This window comes from Plecotus auritus (genome assembly GCF_963455305.1).
Source record: "Plecotus auritus genome assembly, chromosome: 2".
NCBI lineage: Eukaryota > Metazoa > Chordata > Mammalia > Chiroptera > Vespertilionidae > Plecotus > Plecotus auritus.
In genome coordinates this window covers 57,537,202-57,563,489 of record NC_137771.1, presented here as the reverse complement: position 1 = coordinate 57,563,489, position 26,288 = coordinate 57,537,202, and the positions used below count along the sequence as shown (strand labels likewise).

Sequence of the window (26,288 nt, the reverse complement as noted above, 5' to 3'; positions counted from 1 at the left end):
ATATGCTAGAGGAGGACAGCTTACCCTGGGGGGCACCCTGGACTTTCCACCGTGCTGAGCTTCTGTACCTGGCCCATCGTCCTTGCTCTGCTCATGTCTGTCTAAAGGCCTATAACAATTCCCTGAAGCATTATGATAATCAAGGTTTCTTTTTTATTTAAAAACTAGAGGCCCAGTGCACTGATTCGTGCACTGGTGGGGTCCCTCGGCCTGGTCTGTGGGGATTGGGCTGAAACTGGCTTTCTGACATCCCCTGAGAGGTCCCAGGTTGCGAGAGGATGCAGGTCAGGCCGAGGGACCCCACCAGTGCACGATCAGGGCCAGGGAGGGAATGCGGGACGGCTCCAGGGTGTGTCTGGCCTGTCTTGCCCAGTCCCAATCGGCCAGACCTCAGCAGCAAGCTAACCTAATGGTCGGAGTGTCTGCTTCCTGGTGGTCAGTGTACATCATAGCAAATGGTCAAACAGTCAGACACTTAGCATATTCGGCTTTTATTATATAGGATGGAACTTCTATATCACAATGGGGGAAAAACTGCCATATTACAATTTAAACATTTGGTTCTGTTTATTTTTCTTGGAGTGAGCATTTCTATCCATCATTAGCTCAAAACAACTAACATACATGGAACTAAAAATCACATACAGAAACAACAAAAGAATAACAACAATAACAGTTTCAACAATGGAAGTGGCACTTGGTCATTGTTATGGATACAAGTACTGGAGTATCAAGTTGACAAAAGAGAGCAGGAAAGAGGCTTTGGCCCAAGATGACCCATAATATTGAAAACTAATCATGGGACTTAGCCCTGGTAAAGACCTGCAAAGTGCTCCTGAGGTGAAATGCATCATTACTTGGGGCTTCCAAAACATTCTGTAATTAAGCCTGGCTTTTATCTTTTGAATCATTTGCAAGGATGTTTTCAGCCTCTCAGCAAATCAACCTTCTAATACTTAATGAGCAGTAAGTATATTATGAACAGTCATCTCAAGCCTGGGACAAGAAACTGTATTTCTCTGCTTTTATTCCCTCCTATTGTCCCTGCTTCCTTACCTTTTCCCCACCTAAAGTGAGTCATTAAAAAAAAAAAAAAAATCAAAAGTACCTATGTTTTCAGTCTATGGTCGAGACCATTCTTACGATATTTTTTGAATAATTCTGATATAATATATTGTATTTGGCACTGAAATCAACTGTTGACTAGTCTATATAAATGCTATCCTATACAAATATTAGCATGGGGAGCAATATAGCAGAACAATCAACAGATTACAGATCATCTGCTAAAGAGATGTCAGAATGCGTAGGCGATGGCCCAGTGGGTGGTCATGGGCATCACATGGGGCAGCATATGTGAAAGGACTCTAAGTGACAGAGCACTTTGGACATTAAGGTCATTATTACTGTTGTCATTATGGTATAACAACTGTTCCACTCTGGGGAAAATAAACCCCAAGAAGGCAAAAGTTCTGGCCAGATTTAACACAAGGAATCATTTCCTCTCCATGACTAACAGTTGGCACTTGGCAATGATAATGTAACCTATGGAGAGACACACCTTGGATCTATAAAATATAAATTTGAGTATATAAATATATATTATGAAGTATGGTAGGGTACAAATTGATGTAAAAATATGCTTTGCTTTCCCTGCTTCATGAATTTTAAAAGCATATATTTTTGTGTTTTTGAATGTTGAAGCAAAGTTAGTAAACCCTTTTGGTTTTTTTAAAGAAATGTTTTCACAGTATATGTTATTACAGTGCTGAAATCTTACATGTTACATAGCCATCTGAAATATCTTGGACTTAACCAAAAATAACTAAACATTAATATAGATCATTCTAGTAACATGTTTAGTTATATTGATTGGGGTAGTAAGAATGAAGTGGTAAGAATGGAAATTCATCCAGATGTGCTACTTGGCCCATTTTGAATTAAGTGTTTGAGACAGTCAAGTAGTCCTATGGGTGGGAAGTGCTGTAGGACAATGGTTAATCAGGAAGAGATTTGTTCCTTGCCCTCAGCCTAACTAGTAATTGTATACCCAGAGAGCATTTCTTGGGTCAGTGTTTGACAATCAAACATTCTTCACGATGGTGCAGCTGCTCAGGTTCAAGAGAACACAGAGTCAATAACCTTGCCTCATGAGGACAAATCCCACAGCTTTTGGAAGCTACTCACTGTTCAAGAATTCTGGGAAACTATTTGAAGGAAAATCTTCTCATTTCTTAGGTCACTGCTATCATGTTACTGGCCTTCATTGCAATTCCAGTTAAATTATAAAGTGCAATAGGTAATGTTGAACCTTAAGAAATAATGTAATGAGCACAACCACCCTGCACGGAATCCCAAGTTCAAATTACTGGCAAAGTCATCATTCATATCTGAGAATGTACAGAGTCTTGATCATCATTGTTGTTGTCATCAATAGCATCATCACAGCATCTTCAGCATCACAGTTGCAGTACATCATCATGTCAAGTGGTGTGGCAAGATCAGAAAAACCAATATCAAGACACTGTCCAGTTTGGATGTGTAAATATTATCCTGTGTTTCTTGGCCCATTTAGCAAACACTTTCTTTTCAGTGATAAACCTATGGCCTCCATATGGGGCATGTTCATGAAGAAAATATTCATCACACTCATCTCTTCCTTGTTCATAGTAATGGTAGGGGACTTTTCTATACCCTTCTGTCCTACAAAAGAAAAAAAAAGGGAGAAAGATTGAGATGAAGAATGAAGCATTCATTTACAAGAATACATTATATGCCCAGGAACTACATTTACTTGCAAACCTATGCATGATTCTAGTCCATGAACTCAGTTAAAACTATTATGTGTAAAAGCTTTTAGGAAGATGTACTAGGCCCTTAGTGCTTTAATAAATCAAATAAAATTTATATATCACACCAATTACATTCAAACATATAGCTATCCTTTGAAGGAGGAAATGGTGCATAATGGAAGTGAGCTTTGCATAGCCCAATGCTCTTACAGAGCTTGAAGGAGCTTTGTGATTTTTCAGAGTAAGATATTTGGTTCATCTGTGCTCCAATATGCTTTTAGTTAGGATAGAAATATTTGATCACAAAGATTGTGGCTTAATTACCATTTTGAAAATATGATTAAAACACTCTCTGAATTATTTTGTGCCAATTATTGGTAGGGAAATATATTTCATTACCTTGATGAAGCATGGGAGGTTTGTTTTATTATCTAATTAGGAACTATCCCACCAGCGGGGATATATATGGATAAAGACACCCATTTTAAATAAGGATCTGGCAGATAACTCACTTATTTCCAGACATTCTTGCTAAGCTGTTAGCTTCTCGGAGGCTCCAGGATATTTTGTCCTTCATGATCAAATATAGCCACTGATAGCCATCTATCACATCATTAGCCCACCAGAAATGACAAACTTGCTTTGCAAATTAAATAACCACTAACGTTGTTCTGTACTTCTAAGTCACAAGTTCCTGATATGCCACTGATTAAGGGAAAAATGTTTCTTCCAACATTTGACATTAGGCGATGGTAAATATTTTTCTTTTTATCACTCCTAAAAGTCATAGCTCGATGCACTGACAATGAAATGTCATGTCAGCAAAGAACACCGGGAAATAATTGTTGCTTTATCTGTTTGCCAGATTTATGGTATTAAAATGAATTGTGATATTTTGACAAGATATCAGAATTGGAGATGCATAAAAATAATTTCCTGTGATCTTACTTGCAGTAGGTGTCATTTATCATCCCGTAGACGTGAATGCCGTAACAGGCATCCATAGCCAGAATGAAGGTAAACCACCCAGTGCTGAGATAAGAGCCAGACTGGACTCTGTGGGGGGGACAAAAACAACAAACGAAACAAAACAACACAGAAAACATACACAGAGCAACAATAAGTGTGATGAGGAACAAGCCACTTTCTGTCAAAAACACAGCACTTTGTTATCAGGAAAAGGCATCAAGAAACTTGACAATCTGTCAAAGATTCACACTTACTTTGAATTATCTCTGAATAATTTATGGGCGTTCTCCCACTCTGACTACCTTGAGCCTAGAAGCTATGTTGCATGGTAGAGAAGCCATATGGCAAATATTTGAAGTCAAATAATCCTGCTCCCTTTGGGTGAAAAATAATTTGCTTGATTTTCCGTATGACACAAATGAGTGCTGTATATCAGAAGACAGGTTTTCTGCAAGTTGCTTGGAGCCCTGATGAGAACTGAGTGATAATAGTGCTATCTGCTGTCCTGGACATATCGCCTTCTCTCAGGCTTGTTGGGTTCCTAAGTGTAAGTTGGATGCCGTGTGAGCGAATGACTTCATCTATGAAAGTATCTGAAAAGTTTTCCTTCACTGCTTGGCAGGCATCATGAGACCAGACTTTTTCTTAATCACCTCTTCAACACATTTTTATTGAATACCTACTATGTGCCCATCACTGTTGTAGATGCTGAGGATACAGCAGTTATCAAAACAACCAAAGCTTTTGTCTTCATGGAGACCAGAGGATTGGATTTGGAGATGGCTATGGGATAATCTATAAAGATTGGCCATGGAAGGCTCTTTTGATATTGAGAACAAAGATTTGAAGGAGGGAGGGGGTTGGTTAGGGAAATAGGAAGAAGCCATGTGGACTATATTGGGAAAGACAAGCTCATGCGTGTTGCTTTGGACCACCTCTTGGTCACATAAGAATGGGCTGTGGACCTGGAAAACTTCCTCACCTAAAGATAAGAAATTCTCACAGCCTGTGCCGGATTTGCCAACTTGTGTGGGACTATCTTACTCTGTTTCAGAGTTAAATTTGTTTTTTTTCAATTATAGTTGACTCAATATTATATTCGTTTTAGGTGTACAGCAAGCATGTCAAACCCAAAGGCTAACATGGGCCAAATAAACAAGGTTTAAGTTTATGTGGGTCGCAAAAAAACAAAAGCTTCAATTTTCATAAAACATAGGCTTATTTTGATAGAGACATGCTGAATACAAAGGGCTGAAATAAATGAGTAATTGTTAACATAAAATAAAAGAACATTTTAATAAAAATTAATATTTTTGTCTTGAACATTAACTTACCAGACACTGAATAACTGCACAAATTAATAAGCAAAACTCAAATAAACCTATTTTTCTTGTTCTCCGAAAGCAAAATATTTCCTGTTGTGCACACCAAACAGGACAGTACAAAACTAATGACATGGCAATTGGCTGCTAAAATATCCACTGCTAGTATTAGTGGAGAGAAATGGAGCGCCTGCACATAAGGCATGTAAGGGAAATGAATGCAACACAATTATAGTAACCAGTCATTAGTGAACATTGTACTTCGTTATTAATAACTAGAGGACGGTGCACAAATTTGTGCACAAGTGCAGACTCTCAGCCTGACCTGCGGGATCTGTCTGAAACTGGCTCTCTGACATCCCCTGAGGGGTCCTGGATTGTGAGAGGGTGCAGGCCAGGCCAAAGGACCCCACCAGTGCATGATTGGGGCTGGGGAGGGATATGGGAGGTTAGCCAGCCAGGGAGGGACTGCAGGAGGGCTCTAGGGCATGTCCGACCTGTTTCACTCAGTCCCGATTGGCCAGACCCCAGCAGCAAGCTAACCTATCAGTTGGAGCGTCTGCTCCTGCTGGTCAGTGCACATCATAGCAACTGGTCAATCGGTCGACTGTCTACCCCCAGTGGTCATAGCCAGCAGTTTAACAGCCTTAGCATGTCATTAGCATATTACACTTTGATTGGTTGAATGACCAGACAACCAGCCACGTAGCATATGAGGGTTTTATTATATAGGACTAGGGGCCCAGTGCACTAATTCATGCACCTTGAAAGGAACTGTGGGCCGTGAGGCTGCGGTGGGCACAGGGGTGGGTTTGGGCCCATCCTCCATGTCTCCACCTCCTGTCCCACCACAGCCTCCAGTCCCCTCTCTGCCAGTAGCCCTGCTCCCGCCGCCATCGCTCCCACACACTGATGACACTGGCCCCGTTCACACCCACTGACAGCGTGGAGCGATTGGGGCCAGAGCCAGCAACAAGTGTGAGTGGGGCCGGCACGGTCAGAGGGTGTGAGTGGCGGCTGCTGCCCCAATCGCCCCTCAGGAGCAGAGGGAGGTGGAGAAGCCCTCAGGGGCAATTGAGTTTGGCAGCTGCCACTCATACCCGCTGATGGTGCCGAGCAATTGGATCTGGCACCAGGCACCAGCTATGGGTGCAAGTGGGGCTGGCGCTGGCACTGGGTGTGACCGGCAGCTCAGGTACCAGCAGTGGGTGTGAGCGGTGGCTGTTGGCCCCGATCGTCCCTCAGGAGCAGGGGAAGGTGGAGAAGCCCTGAGGGGCAATTAGGGCCGGCAACTGCTACTAGCACCCACTGACGGTGCCGAGCGATTGGGGGTGGGTGCGAGCGGGGCCAGTGCCGGCAGCAGGTACAAGTGCTGGGCAGGACCACAGCATGTGGGAGCAAAGTATTTTCAGTAACCACCAGAGGCTTGCCCTGATGACAGTGACTGGCGCCTCACCTTGGTTTGGCGCCCCCGCTCGCCTGCTCCACCATCCTGCTGTGGCCAACATCTGCCATGTTCCGCGTCTGCCACCTGCTGCCAACACCCGCCATGTTCCATGCACGCCCCCTGGTGGCCAGTGCACGTCATAGCAACCAGTTGTTCGGTTGTTCCACCATTGAGTCTATTTGTATATTAGGGTTTTATATATATAAATTATGTATAACAGGATATTGTAAAAGTTAAGTTACAAATTTTTTATGAAAACATTTCTTACATACCGTTATATTGGCTGGGCTACAAAAATATTAATTGTGGGCCATGAGTTTGACATGCTTGGTGTACAGCAGAGCAATTAGCCATTTATATAACTTACAAGGTTATCCCCCCAATAAGTCTAACTTTCAAGGTTATCCCTGCCCCAATAAGTCTAATATCCACACATAGCTATTACAATACCATGGACTATATTACCTATGCTGTGCTTTACAGCATCATGACTATTTTGTAACTGCCAATTTATACTTGTTAATTCCTTCACCTTTTTCACCCAGCCCCCCAAACCCTCTCTTGTCTGGCAATCATCAGTTTGTTCTCTGTACCTATAAGGTGGGCATGTTCATTTATTTTGTTTTGAATATTCCACATGAGTGAAATATATGATATCTGTCTCTCTTTGATTTATTTCACTTAGCTTGATGGGCACATCTTTGTTCTTTTTAAGTGTGTATCATGTGGTACCTGGCTGACCTCACTGCTAAGTCTGTTCCCGGAAAAGAGGGGATGGGTCCTTCATTCTGTGGACAAAAGGGTTGCATGCAGGCCAATGGCCTTGCGTTAGCCACTGGGAGAGACCGACTGGCCCTGGGGGTCCATGCCCACCGCTAATGCTGATCTTGTTCTGTTTCTTCCCTATGTGAGTGCAGTGCTGGTCCATCTAGTGTTTGTGCTGTGTTTGCCTCCGCAACTCGGATACCAACAGGCAGTGGGCAGAGGGCTTGGATTTCTATTCTTGGTGACAGATGCCACTTTCTCAACAGATGCTATGAGAGAAAAGTATTTCAGGAAAAGGAAATGTTAAGGGCAAAATCACAAACATGTGTGCTTGGTATGTTTAAGGAAGAGATGGTAAGAGTAATAACTGAAGGGTGAGAAGTAGTGTTGATTAAGTGGGGGGAGCAGTCTGCCAAGTTCCAAAGAGTTCAAGGGAATGTTTGATGACAGGTGGGATCTCCATATGTGTCTTTAGCCACAGTGACCCCTTCCACCCAAAACAGATGACGGGCAATTTCCCTAAGTCTCTCCCCATAGGGGCATCTGGCTCACCCCAGCTTGTTTGGCATCTGTGTAGCACCACTTCTAAAAAAGACGAAATGTCCTACACCTAGACCTCTTTGCCTATGGAAGCACAGCCAGCTCTTCTACTGAGAAGCCCTCTCCGGGTATAGCACTGCAGCCAGGAGATGCTCCCCACTGAAGTCCAATATTGCTGATGCATTTCTCCGACCCCATTCTGTTTTCTGTCTGTCTTTTCTCATCCTCTCCCCCGCTTGCAGGTACTGTTCGACTGATGCCGGCAGGCTCCGGCATTTTCTGGTGCCCGAACAGGCGTGCTGTAATTAGGACCCTGAATCCTTTGATATGTATATTTTTAAACAGGCACTGCTTAGTATCAAATTACTTACAGCATACAATAATTTCAGGAGCAACATAAACTCAGAGTGGGGGTTGATAATTGTATCTTTTAACCCTATTTTCATTGACTTTGGGTGATTTGCAAGGAAAGATAAACGCAGCCCATATACATGTGTGTATATATATACCCATTCCCTCCACTGACTTGTCATCGAATTTGAAATGCCATGGTGTAAGTACTTTCCTGGCGTGTCTTCTACATGGGAAGTATTCCAGAAACAGGGTCACAATGAATTATGTGCCCTTTCCTTTGTCACAGGAATAGTAGCAGCAGCATGGGTTAGGAATGGGTGCCAAGTGGGTGGGAAGATTTACCACAGGGAGGTGAAGTACACATAGGGCAACTTTGCTTGTGCAGCGGGACCTGCAGTCAGTTCTGCGCTCTGCAGTCTTAGGAGGAGCAGCAACGATGGGAACTGCTTAAAGCACCATCTGCTTAAAACGTCCTTATTTGAAAATGGGGAGAGATCAGAAGAGGCAAGAATCCTGCAAAAAGCTCTCAAATTGAATCTAGAAATTATGTCTATGTACTGCCTTTTTCAGGTTATTATTCCCACTGACTTGTATGCCCCCTTTTCCTCTTCTTGCCTTATATGACTTTCTACCTTTCCATCCTCTCTATCCTTCTTCCTTACCTGGTTGACCAAGCATTAATAGAGATCACTAAAAATTACAGCATTTGTTTGTTTGTGATGAGAAAAACCATTATTCACCCATTTCTTAATTTTTTTCAACAAACATTTATTGGGATCCTATTATGTGTCACTGACTATACTAGAAGCTGGCAATGCATATTTTCTTCAAGAGCGTGTGATCTAGCTTGGGAGGCACACATGTTGAAACAGTTGATCAAATACAGTGCAACACAGTACAAGCCCATGTGTTCCTTCTGAGTCACTTCCCAGTGCAGCACAGGGGTCACTCCCAGTGAAGCACAGGGGTCGGCTTCCAGTGCAGCACAGAATTGAGAGTGAGGCTACCTGGTTAAATTTCCCAGCTCTGCACTACTAGAATGAGAGGCTTTGGACAGTCTATTTAGCCTCTTTGGATCATCTTGGTTTCCTTGTCTCAAAAATGAGGTGGCTGAACTAAGTCATATCTACGGTTTCTTCCAGTTTGGAAATAAAATGATCCTGTGATTATCACCCTCCACAGACAATCTGTTTTCATCTTTAAGCATTTGACAGTATCATGCTCCAAGCATGCTGGATGTATAATTAACTAAAACATCCATCAGTAAGATCATATTTAAGGCCCACTTGTGTGATGGGCATGCTACTAAATATCTGGAGTGTATATTTTTATAAGAAGTTTTTACCTTGCAATGGTGGTGGCTATCGTCACAACTTTTGGAGGGAGGCACTGTGTTTACCTCGACACCAAATACACAACTGGACCAAAGTATTGAGGAGAGAGCTTACTTTGAGTGAGAGATAAAATAAATCTAAATATGAAAAAAATAATTTTATTTTTATGTGTGTTGTTTCTTGGAGTTGCTAACTGTCAAGAACCAAGATAACATTAGAGCTCCAGGATGAAGAGGGGCTCTTTTGTGTGGCATATGGTCCACTGCTTTGCAAAATGCACTTTCCTGGCTCATTCTGTCCACCCCAGATAGTCATTTCTGCTGGTTCAACGGTGAATTTCCTGAGCAGAAGCCTGAAAGGATAAACAGGGTACACTGTCCAAGTCGTTCCTCTGCATGTCATCTTCTTTCTACCATAGGAAAGAAGGTCAGGAATTTCAGAGTTTAGCACCTGGTCAAAGATCTTTCCATTTCACCACATAATAAGAAAATGTTTACCATATTTCTGATACGTGCTATATTTAAGTCTAATCTGATTTATTCTGTTTCTGGGTAGGCAGATTATAATAGTTAACCCCAAATCTCTTCCAGCGAGCTGTGTTGCATGTGATTCAGCCTGGGGAGGCTCATACCGCCCGAGTGCCCTGTCCTACAAACAGCACTTAATTAGACAGTTGCATTGTCTTTCCCTGGTGCCTCTGATAACTTTGGGATGAGAAATTGTGGGAGGTTTCCTACCCAAAGCACATGTGAGGGCTAGCAAAGTGTTTTGTTTTTTTTTTTAAATATATTTTATTGATATTTCACAGAGAGGAAGGGAGAGGGATAGAGAGCTAGAAACATCGATGAGAGAGAAACATCGATCAGCTGCCTCCTGCACACCTCCCACTGGGGATGTGCCCGCAACCAAGGTACATGCCCTTGACCGGAATCGACCCCGGGACCTTTCAGTCCGCAGGCCGACGCTCTATCCACTGAGCCAAACCGGTTTTGGCGTAGCAAAGTGTGTTTTTTTCTGAAATTATTTGGAGCCAATGTCCATATAATGATGCTTGCGGTGGAATAATGACAACTGCTAAATTAATTCAGGAATTCTTCCCAGTAAGTGCCCTAGTGATCTGGGTCCTTAAGGGACTGCACTGGCCTGGATGACACTGGCTCTGGGAATACCTGTAGTTGCACTGTTCCCAAATTCTCCTGCTGTGTGGGCATACTAGAAATGAGGGAGTATAAATTATACCCAAGCAGACCTTAGGAGGTTCAATAAAAACAACAAAAAAATGACTCAAGCTGATGTACAAGAAATTGTTTATGCTTTTCAGCTTGGAGAGCCCTGGTGATAATTATCAGATACCTTAAAAAATTCTAAAAGGGTGTCCTCTGAGGCCAAATATGGTCTTGTAATTTGTCACTCATGTATGCAGCACTAACTATGTACCAGCTGGCCATCAGCCATAGCCCTTTTTATACCTCCCACATTGGGGGATCGATAAAAACCATTATTGTCATCTACAAATAAACAATCAAGAGTCCCATAGGGGTGATAAGAGAATTTAAGTCCTTAATTCAGTACAATAGGAAAGCTTAAATTAATGCAGCAGAATAATGAGCCGTGCAGTTAAAAAAATTAAGGCAGGAGTATGAGAGGAAGCTATCAATCATTTATTTCCACCGGCCAAGTTTTGCATCCCACTGCTCCTTGGTAATCAAGATACTTACCATTTGGAAACTACTTAAATTTACTTGCTCATCTCTTGGAAAAATGATGCTGTCAACACCTAGATGTAGCACATGCTTGAAGGCATAACATTTAAAATACAATCTTTCATCCAGTTTATTAGCAATAAAATATAAGCTACTTGCCCCTTGATGTTTACCCCCATTCTTTGTTGTCTAAAGGCCATCACATGTCCACAGGGATTCCTTGTCTGTCAAACTATCCTTGTTTACACCAGTCTCAACATTTTGGCCTGCTGGCATCCCTTATTTGTCTACATTGCTGTTTCTGAGCATGCTTTCTCATCTTTTCATTTATGGAAACATATTGTGAAGCATTTTTTACCTATTTCCTGGTAAGGGGGAACTTTTTCCTTTTTTAAACAGTTGACTTGAGAGAGAAAGGGAGAATGATAGAAACACTGATGTGAGAAGAATGTTGATTGACTGCTTCCTACACACACCCTACTGGGGATCAAACCACCAACCTAGGCATGTGCCCTGACCGGGAATCCAACCATGACCTCCTGGTTCATGGGTTGATGCTCAGCCATTGAGCCACACCATCCTGGCATCCCTTTTGGATAATTTTAGGGGAGCAATTGAGGAAAGTGAAATGGTCACTCTTCAAAATAAAACTGGATTACATAGATAGAACCTATTTATTCACAGGATTCTGTTCTAATTATTGAACACAATTAGCACAATGACTTGGGTTCTGAACTTAAGAAGTTCATCCTTTGATGGCCAAAATAACAATACTTTCTCTTCATCACGGTTTCTCAATCTCAGCACTATTGACACTTTAGATGAAGTAATTCTTTGTTGTGGGGGATGTCCTGTATAGTAAGTTCTCTCCTGTTCCAAGCTCATTTGTGTCCTCAGAGGGCAGTAGATTTCTTGATTCCTCAGTGCCTATTCTTGACTTGGGGTAGTTTGCCTTGAGGACATCCCTGACTCTAAAAATACAGGTTCTCCTTGTCCACAGTTTTCACTTGGCCTAAAACCAAAGGGCAAGGCCTCCCCTGCAATGGGGAAAAAGAAAAGTTGTCAGGTGGGAACAAGAATGAGGAGCCCATAGCCTTAGTTTCTGTGGCTGCCTCCTCTTCACGGAGTGGTTCCTTTGGGGGCCTATGGCTCAAACTTTACAGTCTAAGTTCTGCTGCTGCTTATTTATTTCTTCCATGAACTGATGAAAACAAGGCCTGGAGCACCCCGAGCTAACATTTCAAAGGCATAATAATCACTTATCCAAGCCCAAAAGGGATCAAGACCCTTCCAATAATAGAGGTTTATTGGACAGCACAATATTGGCAGTACTTTCTGAAATCTGCTATACTTAGGAGAAAAAAGAAAATTCTTTAAAAAAGTTAATCAATATTTCATGTCTCGTTTTAACACTATTGGAACTCATCAATATACTCCACTAGCAGGATAAATAAAAATGGCAAAGTAAGTTTCCATATACCTTCCTAGGGAGAAGACTACATGACAGACTATAGATTATTCAATTAAAAACATTTGTTCCCCCATTTGTTTCAAAAGCACATGGATAATGAAAGAATACATTTAAACAAAGAGAGTAGGTAAGAAAAACAGCTGATGATTATCAGTAGTGTCTTGGGATTCAATCTAATACTGTGAACCAGTCTAATGGAAGCAAAGCTCAAAGTGTGGAAACAATTTCAGCTGTCCCCAAGCCATGTATTTTCATATATCATTTGATTGTTGGGAGGTATGAAAATACTCTGGAGTTTGACCATTAGATTAACACTGTATATCTGAACAATCTATCAATAGGACATGCCCAGCAAATCTTTAAACAGCAACAACTTTCTGCAAGTCAGGCAGCAGAATTCTCGATGTTGGCTTGAATCATTTGCAAATGGACATAAACTTTTCAAATGGCTATAAACATCAGATTGTTCAAGGGTGGGTCTTAAAAGAATGTGCCAAATGAAAGGAATCCAGGCCTGGAAAATAACAAAAAAAAATGGATCCTGGGTAAATGGAGACAGCAGTATTAGTAAATCTTAGTGGAAAGCTGTAGTACCATCCTGAGCAGCTAATGGGAAATGCTTATGCTGATCAGTAGGCTCTTAGACTGTGATATAACAAATAGTTTTCCTGCCATAGAATCAACAGGACTCTGACGGTGATGAATTCAATGAAATTGTACATAAGGAACATAATAAGAACCGACTGTGTCCTTTGCAAAATGTACATTTAAAAGTAAAATGGTACAGCTCCCCAAGGTATGATTTATGACTGCTGTAGAAATAAAAGATACTACTCACAAAAATTACTTTGTTCATTCATCTCAGAAATTAAAAGGTTATTTCACTCTTGCCCTTAGGCTATAAAGCCCCTTCAATTTGGAAATGTTAATTTGTGGGATTTCACTCACTTTCTTAAATGAACAATAGAATCTCAGGAATGGCAGGGGTGGGTGATGGAGATATTTTTGGGCCACTTTATTAAGGCAGAGCTGAGTCCTTAACCACTCAGTAATGACTGACTTGTATCTCCTCCAAATGCATATATTTAAGCCCTAACCCACAATGTGATGGTGTTCAGAGATGGGGCTTTTGGACATTAGCTTTATATGATATCATAAGGTAATTAGCTTTATTTGATGTCATAAGGGTGAGGCCCTCATAATGGGGTTAGTGCCCTTCTATGAAGAGAAACAGATGCCAGAGCTCTCCCTCTTCCCACCATGTCAGACATAGCAAGAAGGCTACAAGCCAGGAAGAGGGTTCACCAGAAAGCAACCATACTGGCACTCTAATCTCAGCCGTTCAGCCTCCAGAACTGTGAGACATAAATTTCTGTTGTTAAGCCACCCAGCTCATAGTATTTTATTATGGCAGCCTGAGCAGCCTAAGACAATGGTTGTCTTTCAAGGCCCTCTCCACATAAACCTAAACTCCTTACTATGTTTTCTAGGAGTTCTGTTCCTGAACACTCTCATCTAGTCATGTTGGTTCATTTGCTGCCCTTAAATACATCTTGTGCATGTCAGCCTCTGTCTTTTTATTCTTTACTTGTGTACACCTTCTTTCTTCCTTAAGTGCTTTCCCCCATGCCCTCTCCAGTTTCTCACCTTAGTAAGCTTCAATTCTTCTTACTCTCATTTATTCAAGATACATTTATTGAGTACACTGTATGTGTGAGGCATTGTGCCAGGCACTGAAAATAATGTGTTGTTCCTGCTGTGAAGTCAGGGTCAAGTGGAGAAGACAGACTCAATGACTATTTTCAAAAAATGGGGCTATCAAGGAGGTAATTCCCTGCAAGTGCTATGGGGATACTGAGGGAAGAGCAACAGACACAGCTGGAGGGAACTGGGGAAGGTAATTCCTTCCTTACTAGAAAGTAAGAGCTGAGCTGTGGATTAAGGCTAAATGATGAGAAAAAGAAGCAGGAGCGTCTTGCAGGCAGAGGGAATGGGCTGTGCAGTTGAATTGAGGGTTGAGAATAATGGGAAAACAGAATAGTTCTCATATGTCCTCAAACATGGACAGACCTCAAAGCATAATGAGTGTTACTTCCATAATAGATTATTGGTAAGAGACAGGATGCATAAGTAACACTGATTTATTTTATTCCTTACGCTATGTTTTGAAATATTAGAGATATCTTGATGTTCTATACAACTAGTTTTTTCAGATGGTGGAAATTTATGGACCTGGAGAAAAGTATCTAGGGGAAAATTGGAAGAATTATGTTTTTACTTTCTCATTAAATTCCTCATTAATTCAGAATTGAGAACAAATGTAAACAAATATGAGTAAGAATAAAAGCAATTTAAGAATGTGTGATGCTAATGGAGCACCCAGTAGTGCTCATCTGTGTTATAAACTAAGTTACAAGTTATGAGCAAACCCATCTAATCTTCACTTATCACCAAGCCAGCTTTCTCAGTACACACCTGGAGGCTCTCAACCTGCTTTACTTAAAAAGGAAACAGTTTCTACAAAAGACATTTAATGTACTGAGGTTTTTGTTTGTTTGTTGTTTTTTTGATTAATGGAAATAAAAACAGATACCATTGCTGCTTTAAGGAGCCCTTTGAAATACCTTTCAGGTCTGGAAACACTGAGCTAAATGACTTCTAAAACATCTTCTCTACTTTGAGCAGCTTCTGAGAGAATGGATGATAATTGTATGTATCAATGTACCTTAACATCCAATCTCTACCCTAACTAACTCTGTTGCCTTCCCTGGATCTCCACTTTTTTTTAAAGAATGGCCCATAATTTTGAGGACATAGGGTATTATGGACAGCATGAGTTCTAATTTCAGACCATTTAAGTTACTATAGAGGACCTTGTCTCAATGGCCATAGATTTTTTTTTTAAGTATTGGGGTGACATCCTATCTAATAAAAGAGTAATATGCAAATTGACCGTACCTCTGCTACACCAAAAGCCACGCCCTCCAGCCAATCAGGAGCAAGTATGCAAATTAACCCAACCAAGATGGCTGTGGCCATGGAGTGAACAGGAGGCTTGAGTTTCCCCAGCAATGGAGGAAGCCAACCTTCCCACACACCCTAGCCAGCCCTGGACTCCACTCAAGGCTACAGAGTTTCAATTATAGAAGATAAATAAATCCCAACAAAAATGGCTGTGGCCACGGAGTGAGCAGGAGGCTTGGGTTTCCCCAGCAATGGAGAAAGCCAAGCTTCCTGCACACCCTGGCTGGCCCAGGCCATTGCTGAAGGCTACAAAGTTTCAATTATAGAAGATAAATAAATCCCAACAAAAATGGCTGTGGCCACGGAGCGAGCAGGAGGCTTGGGTTTCTCTGGCAATGGAGGAAGCCAAGCTTCCTGCACACCCTGGCCGGCCCAGGCCTCCGCTCAAGGCTACAAAGTTTCAATTATAGAAGATAAATAAATCCCAGATACCAGGGCCTCCCCTTGAGTCGCCGGGGCGTGTGGCCGGCCTGCAAACCACCACAGGCCCCTTGCCCAGGCTGCCCCATGCCCCAAGGGAACCTGCACCCTGATCCAGGACACCCTTCAGGGCAAACCAGCTGGCTCCCACCCATGCAGCAGGCCTCTAGCCTATCTAATAAAGGAGTAATATGCAAATTGACCATCACTCCAACACACAAGATGGCTGCCCCCATGTGGTCAAAGGTGGCTGCCCCCATGTGGACACAAGATGGCTGCCACAAGATGGCCAGCAGGAGAGGGCAGTTGTGGGTGATCAGGCCAGCAGGGGAGGGCAGTTGGGAAGGACCAGGCCTGCAAGGGAGGGCAGTTGGGGTGATCAAGCCTGCAGGGGAGGGCAGTTGGGGTGACCAGGCTGGCAGAGGAGGGAAGTTGGGGGTGACCAGGCCTGCAGGGAAGGGCAGTTGGGGTGGACCCAGGCCTGCAGGGGAGAGCAGTTGGGGGGGACCAGGCCTGCAGGGGAGGGCAGTTAGGGGTGACCAGGCCTGCAGGGGAGGGCAGTTAGGGGCAAACAGGCTGGCAGGGGAGCAGTTAGGCATCAATCAGGCTGGCAGGGGAGTGGTTAGGGGGTGATCAGGCTGGCAGGCAGAAGCAGTTAGGGACAATCAGGAAGGCAGGCAGGCGAGTAGTTGGGAGCCAGCAGTCCTGGATTGTGAGAGGGATGTCCCAGATTGGAGAGGGTGCAGGCTGGGCTGAGGGACATCTTAACCCCATGCACGAATTTTGTGCACTGGGCCTCTAGTTGGTTAATAAACTTATATAGGTTTCAGGTGTACACATTTATAATACATCATCTGTGTATTATATTATGTGTTCACCACCCCAAGGCAAGTCTCCTTCCATCACAATTTATTCCTCCTTTATCAATGGCCATAGATTTTCTTTAACTTTCCTGTGCTAGATTGTATTGTCCATTCCCTCCCTAGCATGGCTTGCTTGTGGATGCAGTAACTTTCCTGCCTCATTGACTCTGGGATTGGCCAAATGACTTGCTTTGACTGATGGAACATAAGTAGAAGTGAACACAGTGACACAGGGTTCCCATTCCTTTCCTCCATCATGAGAACAACACATCCTAAGGGTGCTCCTTCAATCTGAGTCCTGAGGTGAGGAAATCCATGCAGCAGATATGAGTCCAAAGCTGGAGCTAAGTTCAGCTAAGCTGAGCACAACTATAGCAGAGTAGGAAATAATGTTCTTGTAATCTATTGAGTTTCAGAATAATTTGTTACGCAGAAATAATTGACTAAATAAACTTTTTTGATTAATAATGATAATTTCTATTATTTATAGAACATTTAGATGAACTAGACATTGTGCCAAAAGGTCATCTCATTTAATCCTCACAACATCCCCATTTTATAGGAAGTATTAAAATCTTCATCCTACAAATCCAGGGAGGTATAAAGAACTTGCTCAAGGACAGTCTGACACCAGAGAGCTCAGGTTCTTAACTGATTTCTTTCTTGGTCATCTTCATTCTCAGTATTGTCCAAGGCACCTCATGTCTGACTGAGCAGCCATAAGAGGACCTCAATTTTATTCCTCTGGTTCTACTGTTAGCCTCCTAGGAAATCTTCTTTGGGGAAACATTATTTTTGATGGCAGAATAAGAGGCAGGCTTAGGATCTTTTCTCAGGCATGTTCTGTAATTGCACTTAGAGTAACATAATCCATGTTACAGAGATTCTAAATGTGCAGCTGCTTTTTTAGCACGGGCTGACTATCACTACTTTATAGATTTTATGTTTATAACTTCAGGATTCAAAACACTTTTTAGAATTTCAGCCACAGTCATGTTCAAATAACAGCTTTACACCACTGATGTGGAAATATGCATCGACTTTAAAAGAAATAAAGGGAAAGTTCTGAAATAAAGATCAAGTGCCTGGATCTACTTCATTTCCCAGGCATGGCTTCCTTCCAGCCCTTCGGTTCTGTAACCTTTTAATAAATTCTCCTCTTTGGCTTGTGGCAGAGGAAGGAGGTGTCTGTTCCTTGCTACCAAGGATTTGAAGTTGGATTGGTTGACCTCTAAGATCCTTTCCAACACAATGAGTCTATTAAATACTCTAGGTATAATGAGGGACTTTGCTTCTAACTAATCTTTAACGCTTATTAACAATCACTATTTGATCGGATCCTGGTTTTATAGTTAGGCTTTAAAAAGTTGCTTCTGTCAAAACTTACCCTTCAACTTATCTTGAAATCATGCCCTCCCTAAATTGATGTGAGCTTCAGTTTTCTGAATGCTAATCACCTTTCTCTACCTAAGGCATAGTCGCCTGTTCTCCTGCTAACCTGATAAAGGTAATTAACGGAAAGTTTGAGCTTTCTCTTCCAGGTCTCTTATATTCCCTCTGCATATACTTGCTTTAATATTGAATAAAAGACAAAAAAGAAAGATTTTAATCAGGTATATCTAAGTAGATAAAATACGTTTTTTCCTGGCACCTTACCTTTTTAGGAGAGAAGTGAAATGACTCACTTTTTCTTAAATTTTTTATTTAAATGGAACTTGAGTTAAGCTAACCTCTTTTCCTTTAGAAATTGTTTTAGCACAGAATCAGACTCAAAGTTGCTTCTGACAAATAATGCTTTCTGAGCCCCTGTTTCTCTTTCAAAATGAAAATTTACATTTAAAGCTAACTTCTAAGTAACTAAATTTGACAAGGTTTTAAGACAGAGATTTGAGGTGGTTTCACCCCATTGAATGAAAGGGGTGTCCAAGCTTGTTGCTAAGGTTTCTGGTAACACTGGGGTCATCATTAAACCGGTCTCAGCCAGAGCCCGAGCAATCGACTACACAGAAAAAGAAAATGTGAAAAACACAAAGAAGCTCTGACCTTCTCTGATTAAGAAAGACTAATTTTGCTGCCATTTCCTGTCTATCCGAATCTATTATCGCTTTTCTGACTGAGTTATATGGCTCAATAAGTCCTGAAATAAATTATGTCGAGGGGAATATTTATTTTTAATAGGAAAAGCAAAGCTGCACTCCCATTTCCCACATCTATTAAAATTGTTTGTAACAGGCTCACTAACGAAGAATAATTCAATTAGAAAAGATCAACAGCAAGACTGACATATGGGTCTTCAGGCACTGAGAATTTTCATTTCTAACTTGAGAAGGAGGCTTTATTTGTTGTTTTTCCAATAGGCTGACATTCACTGACTACCTTATGCATGACACCTTTGCCAAACAACAGGTTATCATCCTCCTATCAAGCAGGCGCTGAGCTAATTCTGCTCCAGCACCCACAAATTCCTAAAAGGCAAGTCTGTCTGTCCCCACAGAACATCTGAAGCCAGATGACCTTGAAACAGTCATAGCTAATGGAGTGTCATCTATTAAACGAGACATTGGCTCACTTAAGGTAGAATGTTATTTATTTTTGCCCAGGAATTTCAGTCCTAAAAACTCCATTTTTTTCTCTCTTCCTGATATGGCATTGGGTTTGAGAAAAGAAAATGCTTCCTTTGAAGTCTATCCAGATTTTCCAGTTGAGCTAAATGCCTTGCTTAGTGGAGAGAAGAATTTCTCTCATGGAGGTGGTGCCTTCCCTAGAGTATTGCTACACAGCTCAGCTGGAAATCTATGGAGAAAGCACCTGTGTGTGTGTTGCTTGCAGTAAATCTGTACCTGGAAGAAGCCCTTCTGTGCACACCTTCCCCACACCAGAACATCTATACCAGGTCCTCCAGAAATGTGAAGAACCAGAGCATCGCCTCCTCTTTTCCCAATAATTTGTTCTACCCACATCAGGAAAAAATCAGAAGTATCCAAAATTTAAAGAAGAGAAATTCATTCCAGCACTTAAGGACCATCTCTCTGGTCAGAGAGGAGATAATAGCAACACCTCCCTTCTTGCAAGCAGAAGAAATAACTTTTGTTGTTGTTGTTGCTCCGTAAATGCTTTATTTGCTTAATGTCAAAGGTCTCTACTGAGTGCCACCCTCAGATCAAACAACAGCAAATGGAAAGCACAGACCCCCAACTCACCCAGCAGCCCTGAGACCCCCAGCTTTGGCCCTCCCAGGGGCCTCCTGGCACCTGCTATCTCAAAGGGGACTCTGTCCAGGACAAGTGTGAAGATGCTCTCAGCAGCCTTGGAGGCAGGTGGTGAGACAGCCTAGGCCAGGGATGGTTTAAGTTTTGCACCTGTCGCAGAAGAGACCGCTTTCAGGTGTCTCTTCTTCAAGCCCAGTAATTCTGTTGACCCAGAGTAGCCAAAATGCCATACAGAGTGAACCAGAATGCAGAGATAAGGCAATGCGTCCTGGAAAATGCCAGGGAGAAATACAAGGTAGAACTTAGAAATGTCTTTTGAGAACATATGATTGAAATGTGAGAATGTGGTTAATTTCCATAGCCTTTCCTACATTGCAACAGTCCTGGAAGGCCAGGAATCTCCACGTGGAGCTACAAAATGGGAAGGACACAGGAAAGTGGTTGAGGAGAACCTCCACCTGGCTTATGTGCTTTCACCAGTTAATGATAACACTTCATGCCCATGTTTCTGACTAAAGGTGCTGCGGAAAGGCATGAGAAAGGCTGCTGAACTCTGAAAGCTGTTGGATAGCAACAGTAAATAAACAAAACTGCTCTTATTTTTGGAACCCACTTATTGGATTCCCTCCATTCCTCTTCCCTTCCCCCTTACATCTGCTTAGTCTTAAAGTCCATAATCAGGCCAAGAGGATGAAGAGAACTACAGATTCGTTGTTGTTTTTGTTTTTGTAGAGGGATACAATTTTGTGAAAGCCTTACCCAAAATAAGAAAGTAGGTTGAAAGTAGCTGCCTTCCTTCTTCATGAACTGGGCTAAAGCAAGTGGTGAGTGATGCTGACCTACGGGGTTCTTACCGGCTCCCTCCTCATCACTGCAGCACCAATCCTTGTACTCCTAGACCTGAATATTCAGACCCTCTACTACCTTCTGAAGCCAGAACCCTTTATCCTCATCAGAGCCACAATTTCTTAATCCAATTCCACAAATCCAAGTCTGATCAACAATCCAATTTCTTTTCCCAGGGGCGTTCTTTTTTCTTGCTTTAGCCTTCAATGCCACAAACCCTGGTCCACCCTCTACACGCTGGAGTCCTGGCCTCCCTTCCCACTCATAGCCCTGAGCCCACACTCCCTAGAGGCATCGTGTCCTGTCCTCTCCACCCTTTCCCAAGCTCCATTTCCCACCACTGCCACTGATGATGGATTCTGCTTTTATTGTCCTGAGGGTATAGTTTAGGTATTAATACTTATTAAAAATACACACATATATATATGTATATTTCTTGGTAGTTATAGTGTGATGTGTGCAGCCAAGGTGGAAAATCACGGCTATAATGGCAGTTAGGTTTGATGATTCTATCAGGGGTTGAGTTCTACTTTATTATGAATTAAATTAGCTGTTGAGGATTAGCTTGAGAATCTAACCACTATTTCAAAAACTGTTTCATTAGGAAAATGTGTCCCAATTTATAAATAGCTGACTTGCACAGACTGTAAACTTGCCAGTGAAGGGGTGCTCGTTGGCAAAGACGTCCCATTGTATATTCTTATGTCTGGCACATAATGGGCACTCAGTTTGTCCAGTTGCATAATTTTTGGATTGTAGATTGATGCTAAGTAGGAAATTGCCAATATTTCCCCCCAAGGAATTTTAAACAGTTTGCCAATGTTTTCTCTTGATGCTGTTAACAGAGAGACTTGCTGATGCATCTAAGGGTATACCACATGCCAGGGATACAACCCAAATCACCACTCAAAATTTGTTAAGCCTCACATGCACCCTTTGTAGCCATTTACCTCCAGATTCAGTTTTTTAACCCTGGCTTGATTGAGCTACTAAAAGCATATAACACATGGAAGTTTAAGGTGTACAGTGTGATGATTGGATACATGTGTATGTTGCAAAATAATTACCACAATAAGATTAGGTAACATCTCCATCCCTTCACATTATTATAATTTGTGTGTGTGTGTATGTGTGTTGATAACATTTGTCATCTACTCTCTTAGAAGTTTTTAATTATCCTATCTAATAAAAGAGTAATATGCAAATTAACCATCACTCTGCTACACCAGCCATGCCTACCAGCCATGCCCACCATCCAATCAGGAGCGAGTATGCAAATTAACCCAACCAAGATGGCTGCAGCCACGGAGAGAGCAGGAGGGAGGCTTGGGTTTCTCCGGTGATGGAGGAAGCCAAGCTTTTCGCCCACCCTGGCTGGCCTACTCCAAGCTACAAAGTTTCAATTATAGAAGGTAAATAAATCCCAACAAAAATGGCGGCAGCCACGGAGCTGGAGAGAGCATGAGGCTAGGGTTGCCCCTGGCGATGGAGGAAGCCAAGCTTCTGAAGCCTTGGCCTGCCTTGGTCTCTGCTACAAAGTTTCAATTATAGAAGATAAATAAATCCCAACAGAAATGGCTGCTACCACGGAGCAAGCAGAAGGCTTGGCTCCACTCCAGGCTACAAAGATTCAATTGTAGAAGATAAATAAATCCCAGATACCAGGGCCTCCGCTTGGGTCGCCGGGGGGTGTGGCCAGCCTGCAAACCACCAAAGGCCCCTCACCCAGGCTGCCCCATACCCCAAGGGAACCCCCACCCTGACCTGGGACACCCTTCAGGGCAAACCAGCTGGCCCCCACCCATGCACCAGGCCTCTATCCTATCTAATAAAAGAGTAATATGCAGATTGACCATCACTCCAACACACAAGATGGCTGTCCCCATGTGGTCAATGATCCTGCCCCCATGTGGACACAAGATGGCCACCATAAGATGGCCAGCAGGGGAGGGCAGTTGGGAGGGACCAGGACTGCAGGGGAGGGCAGTTAGGGGTGACCAGGCTGGCAGAGGAGGGAAGTTGGGGGGGACCAGGCCTGCAGGGAAGGGCAGTTAGGGGCAAACAGGCTGGCAGGGGAGCAGTTAGGCATTAATCAGGCTGGCAGGGGAGTGGTTAGGGGGTGATCAGGCTGGCAGGCAGAAGCGCTTAGGGGCAATCAGGAAGGCAGGCAGGTGAGCAGTTGGGAGCCAGCAGTCCTGGATTGTGAGAGGGATGTCCGACTGCCCGTTTAGGACCCATCCCACCAGGATCGGGCCTAAACGAGCAGTCGGACATCCCTCATGGGGTCCCAGATTGGAGAGGGTGCAGGCTGGTCTGAGGGAAACCCTCCCCCCTCCCCCAATGCACTAATTTCATGCACTGGGCCTCTAGTATAATATAGGATTGTTAATTACAGTCACTATGCTGTGCATTAGCTTATAGCTGGGACAGAATCAGGGTTTAGATTCCTTTTTCTTAGTTGACCCATAGCTCAGCCAGAATCCCAATTTCATCACCCAGGATTGCAATGTGCTCTGTACTTTTTATAAATAACAAATCATGGCCAACGTCTGGCTACATACCGTGTACCAAAGAAAAGGGAATACGCGAAGACGGGGCTCCTAACTAATGGGAAGGCGTGTTTTTGTAATTTATTGAACCCACAGTAAACATATCAACATCAAGAGGCATATTCACTGTTAAATCTCTGAAATCATGAGGCAAAATATCAATGTAACTAAATTAATTTTAGTCTTTTGAATTTTCACTGCAAAGCACACTCTCAGAAGGTTGTGTCATTTGTTCTTTCCTGAGGTTGTAACACACATACTTAATTGGATCTCGAGGCAGTTAATGTCCTCAGTCATTCTACAAACACAGGCGAGATTTTTTCCTCCCTGCTTTTGCCCCCCACACCTCTCACTGCTCTGACCTCCAGTTTCACACTCAGCAGAGCCCAGAACGTGCTATTTGCATACTAGCCTCTTGTAGAAAAGCGTCCTTAGTCTTTATGTCAGCACAAAGCTCTTTCAATTATGTTCAGCCTCAGAAGTGTCATTTTATTTATCAGAAGGCCACTTTCCAGTGTTGAAATGGCTTTGTACCTTTCACTTTGAGCAGCCTGATTATAAGAGTATGTGCCATTCACCTTGCGGTGGGCCTGAGGCAATCCCACATGACTAGCGTGCTGTTAACAGGGCTGCTGTATGTCTTCAGGGTGGTGCCCAGGCTATGACTTACTGAGAAGCTTTGCACATTGCAAGAGAAGAAAACCAAAGTGCTCACAACCGTGGTGCTGTGAACACTGCTTCCTTCCACTCGTGGCTTAGGAATTAGTTCTGATATTAATGCAGCCGAGGGCTATGCCAGAGAGGAGGTGGCATCCGCTCCTGAACTACTTCATTTCATCAGCTTTCCTGGATGCACCATCATTCTCTGGGATTTGTGCGCCACCCTTGACTCTGCTCACGTCCTATACTTCCTGCCCCATTAATGAGTCGTGTGATCTCTTTCTTCGCATTGTCTCCCACTTCTGTTTCTTTCTTTCCACCCCACTACAACTTCAAAACCCTGGAAAATGATGTGGCTTCAGTGCAGGCCTCAGATCAGTACATCCGTCCACTGCAGTACATCTATGAGTCTACGTTCACCTTTAACAAGAGGGAATGAATGATGTGGCTGAGCTGGTAGCAACGTGACAGGACCCCTGTCCCAGGCAACCACCATCAACACCCAAGATATCCAAACCTGGCATTTTCTTTAAAAATCACAAAAACAGGAAGCAAGGAAGGTGATAAAGTTTTCTTCCTTCCTTCCTTCCTTCCTTCCTTCCTTCCTTCCTTCCTTCCTTCCTTCCTTCCTTCCTTCCTTCCTTCCTTCCTTTCTTTCTTTCTTTCTTTCTTTCTTTCTTTCTTTCTTTCTTTCTTTCTTTCTTTCTTTCTTTCTAGAAAAGCACTCAAGCATTGCTAAGGAGAAAGATATGTTTTCCTATCTTCCTACCCAATAATTTTCTCTAGTCACAGGTAACTTTATTGTGGAAACAGCCTCCGTGTATTTCCCAGTGAGGTGTGGAAACTGAAAAAGTGCAGGCTGGTTTAGACACAAAATCAATATACTTTGATTCAGTCTCAGCTCTTCACCGCGGCTTGTGCCCCCATCATCCCTTTCAAGAAGGCTCCACAACAGGAAAATCAGATCTTTCCTCTAATCAAGGGTAAGGAATGATTTTTAGCTTTGTGATAATCAAAGAGCTTCAAAGAACTCAGTGTTGCTTAAAATAGTACAGCCATTTAAATTCTAACTTCATATTGCAAGATCCCATCAAAATCTTTTTTTGAGTCTGTGTTTTCCTTTTTATATAGCACCCCAGAAGGAATATCCAATAAGCATGATAAACACAGGCCTGGCGTTAAGAAGAGAAAGGACCTTTGCTGGATGAATGGATGAATGAGTTCCTCCCAACAACTCACCTAGACAAACACCCTTCCCTGGAGAGAGGGGTGGGGCCTGGCAGGAAGGGAACCACTTTTCCACTGATAGCTTTTTTGTCCTTGAACTTACATGTTTCCTTTATGGCATTCATCACATGATGAGGATAACTCAGGGGTTTGTAATCTTAGCAGTTTTTTTTTTGTTTGTTTGTTTGTTTTTTGTCTTTAAAGAAATATATTAGGATATGGTGAAAGAATAGTATCATGTGCAACTCGAGTTTCAGACAAAGATGCAACTATTTTTATTCTTAACACTACCCAGCACGGGAAAATACAAAGAGAAAAAATGGTAACTTATTAGCTTATTTAGAAAAAAAAATATTTTGAATATTAAACTGCCTTTAATTTGTTAAAATATGAGACCATTATTACACCTTGAGAAAGTATTAGGATAATGGAAAATGAAATTTAAGTTTCAATGCTAAGAAATGCACTAAATAAGATTAAAAAACACATATATTTAGCACCTAAGGAGTTATTATAAATATTTAAAAGCCTGGAAAAAGGGTTTATTTATCTCAATGTAATACATTCCCTATGTTCTAGGAGCATTTTGAATTGCATAAATACAGGAAAGACAACATATGCATTTATTTAAAAAACACCAAGCACAGCAAGGCGCCTGCTATGAACCTGGCCGTACACAACTAAGGGATTTTGTTTTCTAATGTTGAGTAAACCCTGTATTAGAATAGAAAACCTGTAAACATCTTTGTGTGCTATTATGCCCAAGCCCTTAGTAGATTTGTGAAGTACTTTT

General features: G+C 42.4%; 1 protein-coding gene across 2 annotated transcripts in view; it reads right to left on the bottom strand.

Annotated features, from left to right (window-relative positions):
- Nucleotides 1–470: 470 nt before the first annotated feature.
- The window catches only part of ST6GALNAC3 (ST6 N-acetylgalactosaminide alpha-2,6-sialyltransferase 3), a 522,576-nt gene continuing 496,758 nt past the window's right edge, over nt 471–26,288 (bottom strand). The window contains exons 4-5 of one of the 2 annotated variants that reach the window (XM_080654760.1): nt 3,741–3,848; nt 471–2,703 (exon numbers count right to left, since the gene is read on the bottom strand). In XM_080654760.1, the coding sequence (XP_080510886.1) occupies nt 2,517–2,703; nt 3,741–3,848 (295 nt within the window). In that variant the 3' untranslated portion in view covers nt 471–2,516. The remainder of the gene's footprint in view (nt 2,704–3,740; nt 3,849–26,288) is intronic. The other variant, XM_080654761.1, reaches the window with a different exon arrangement.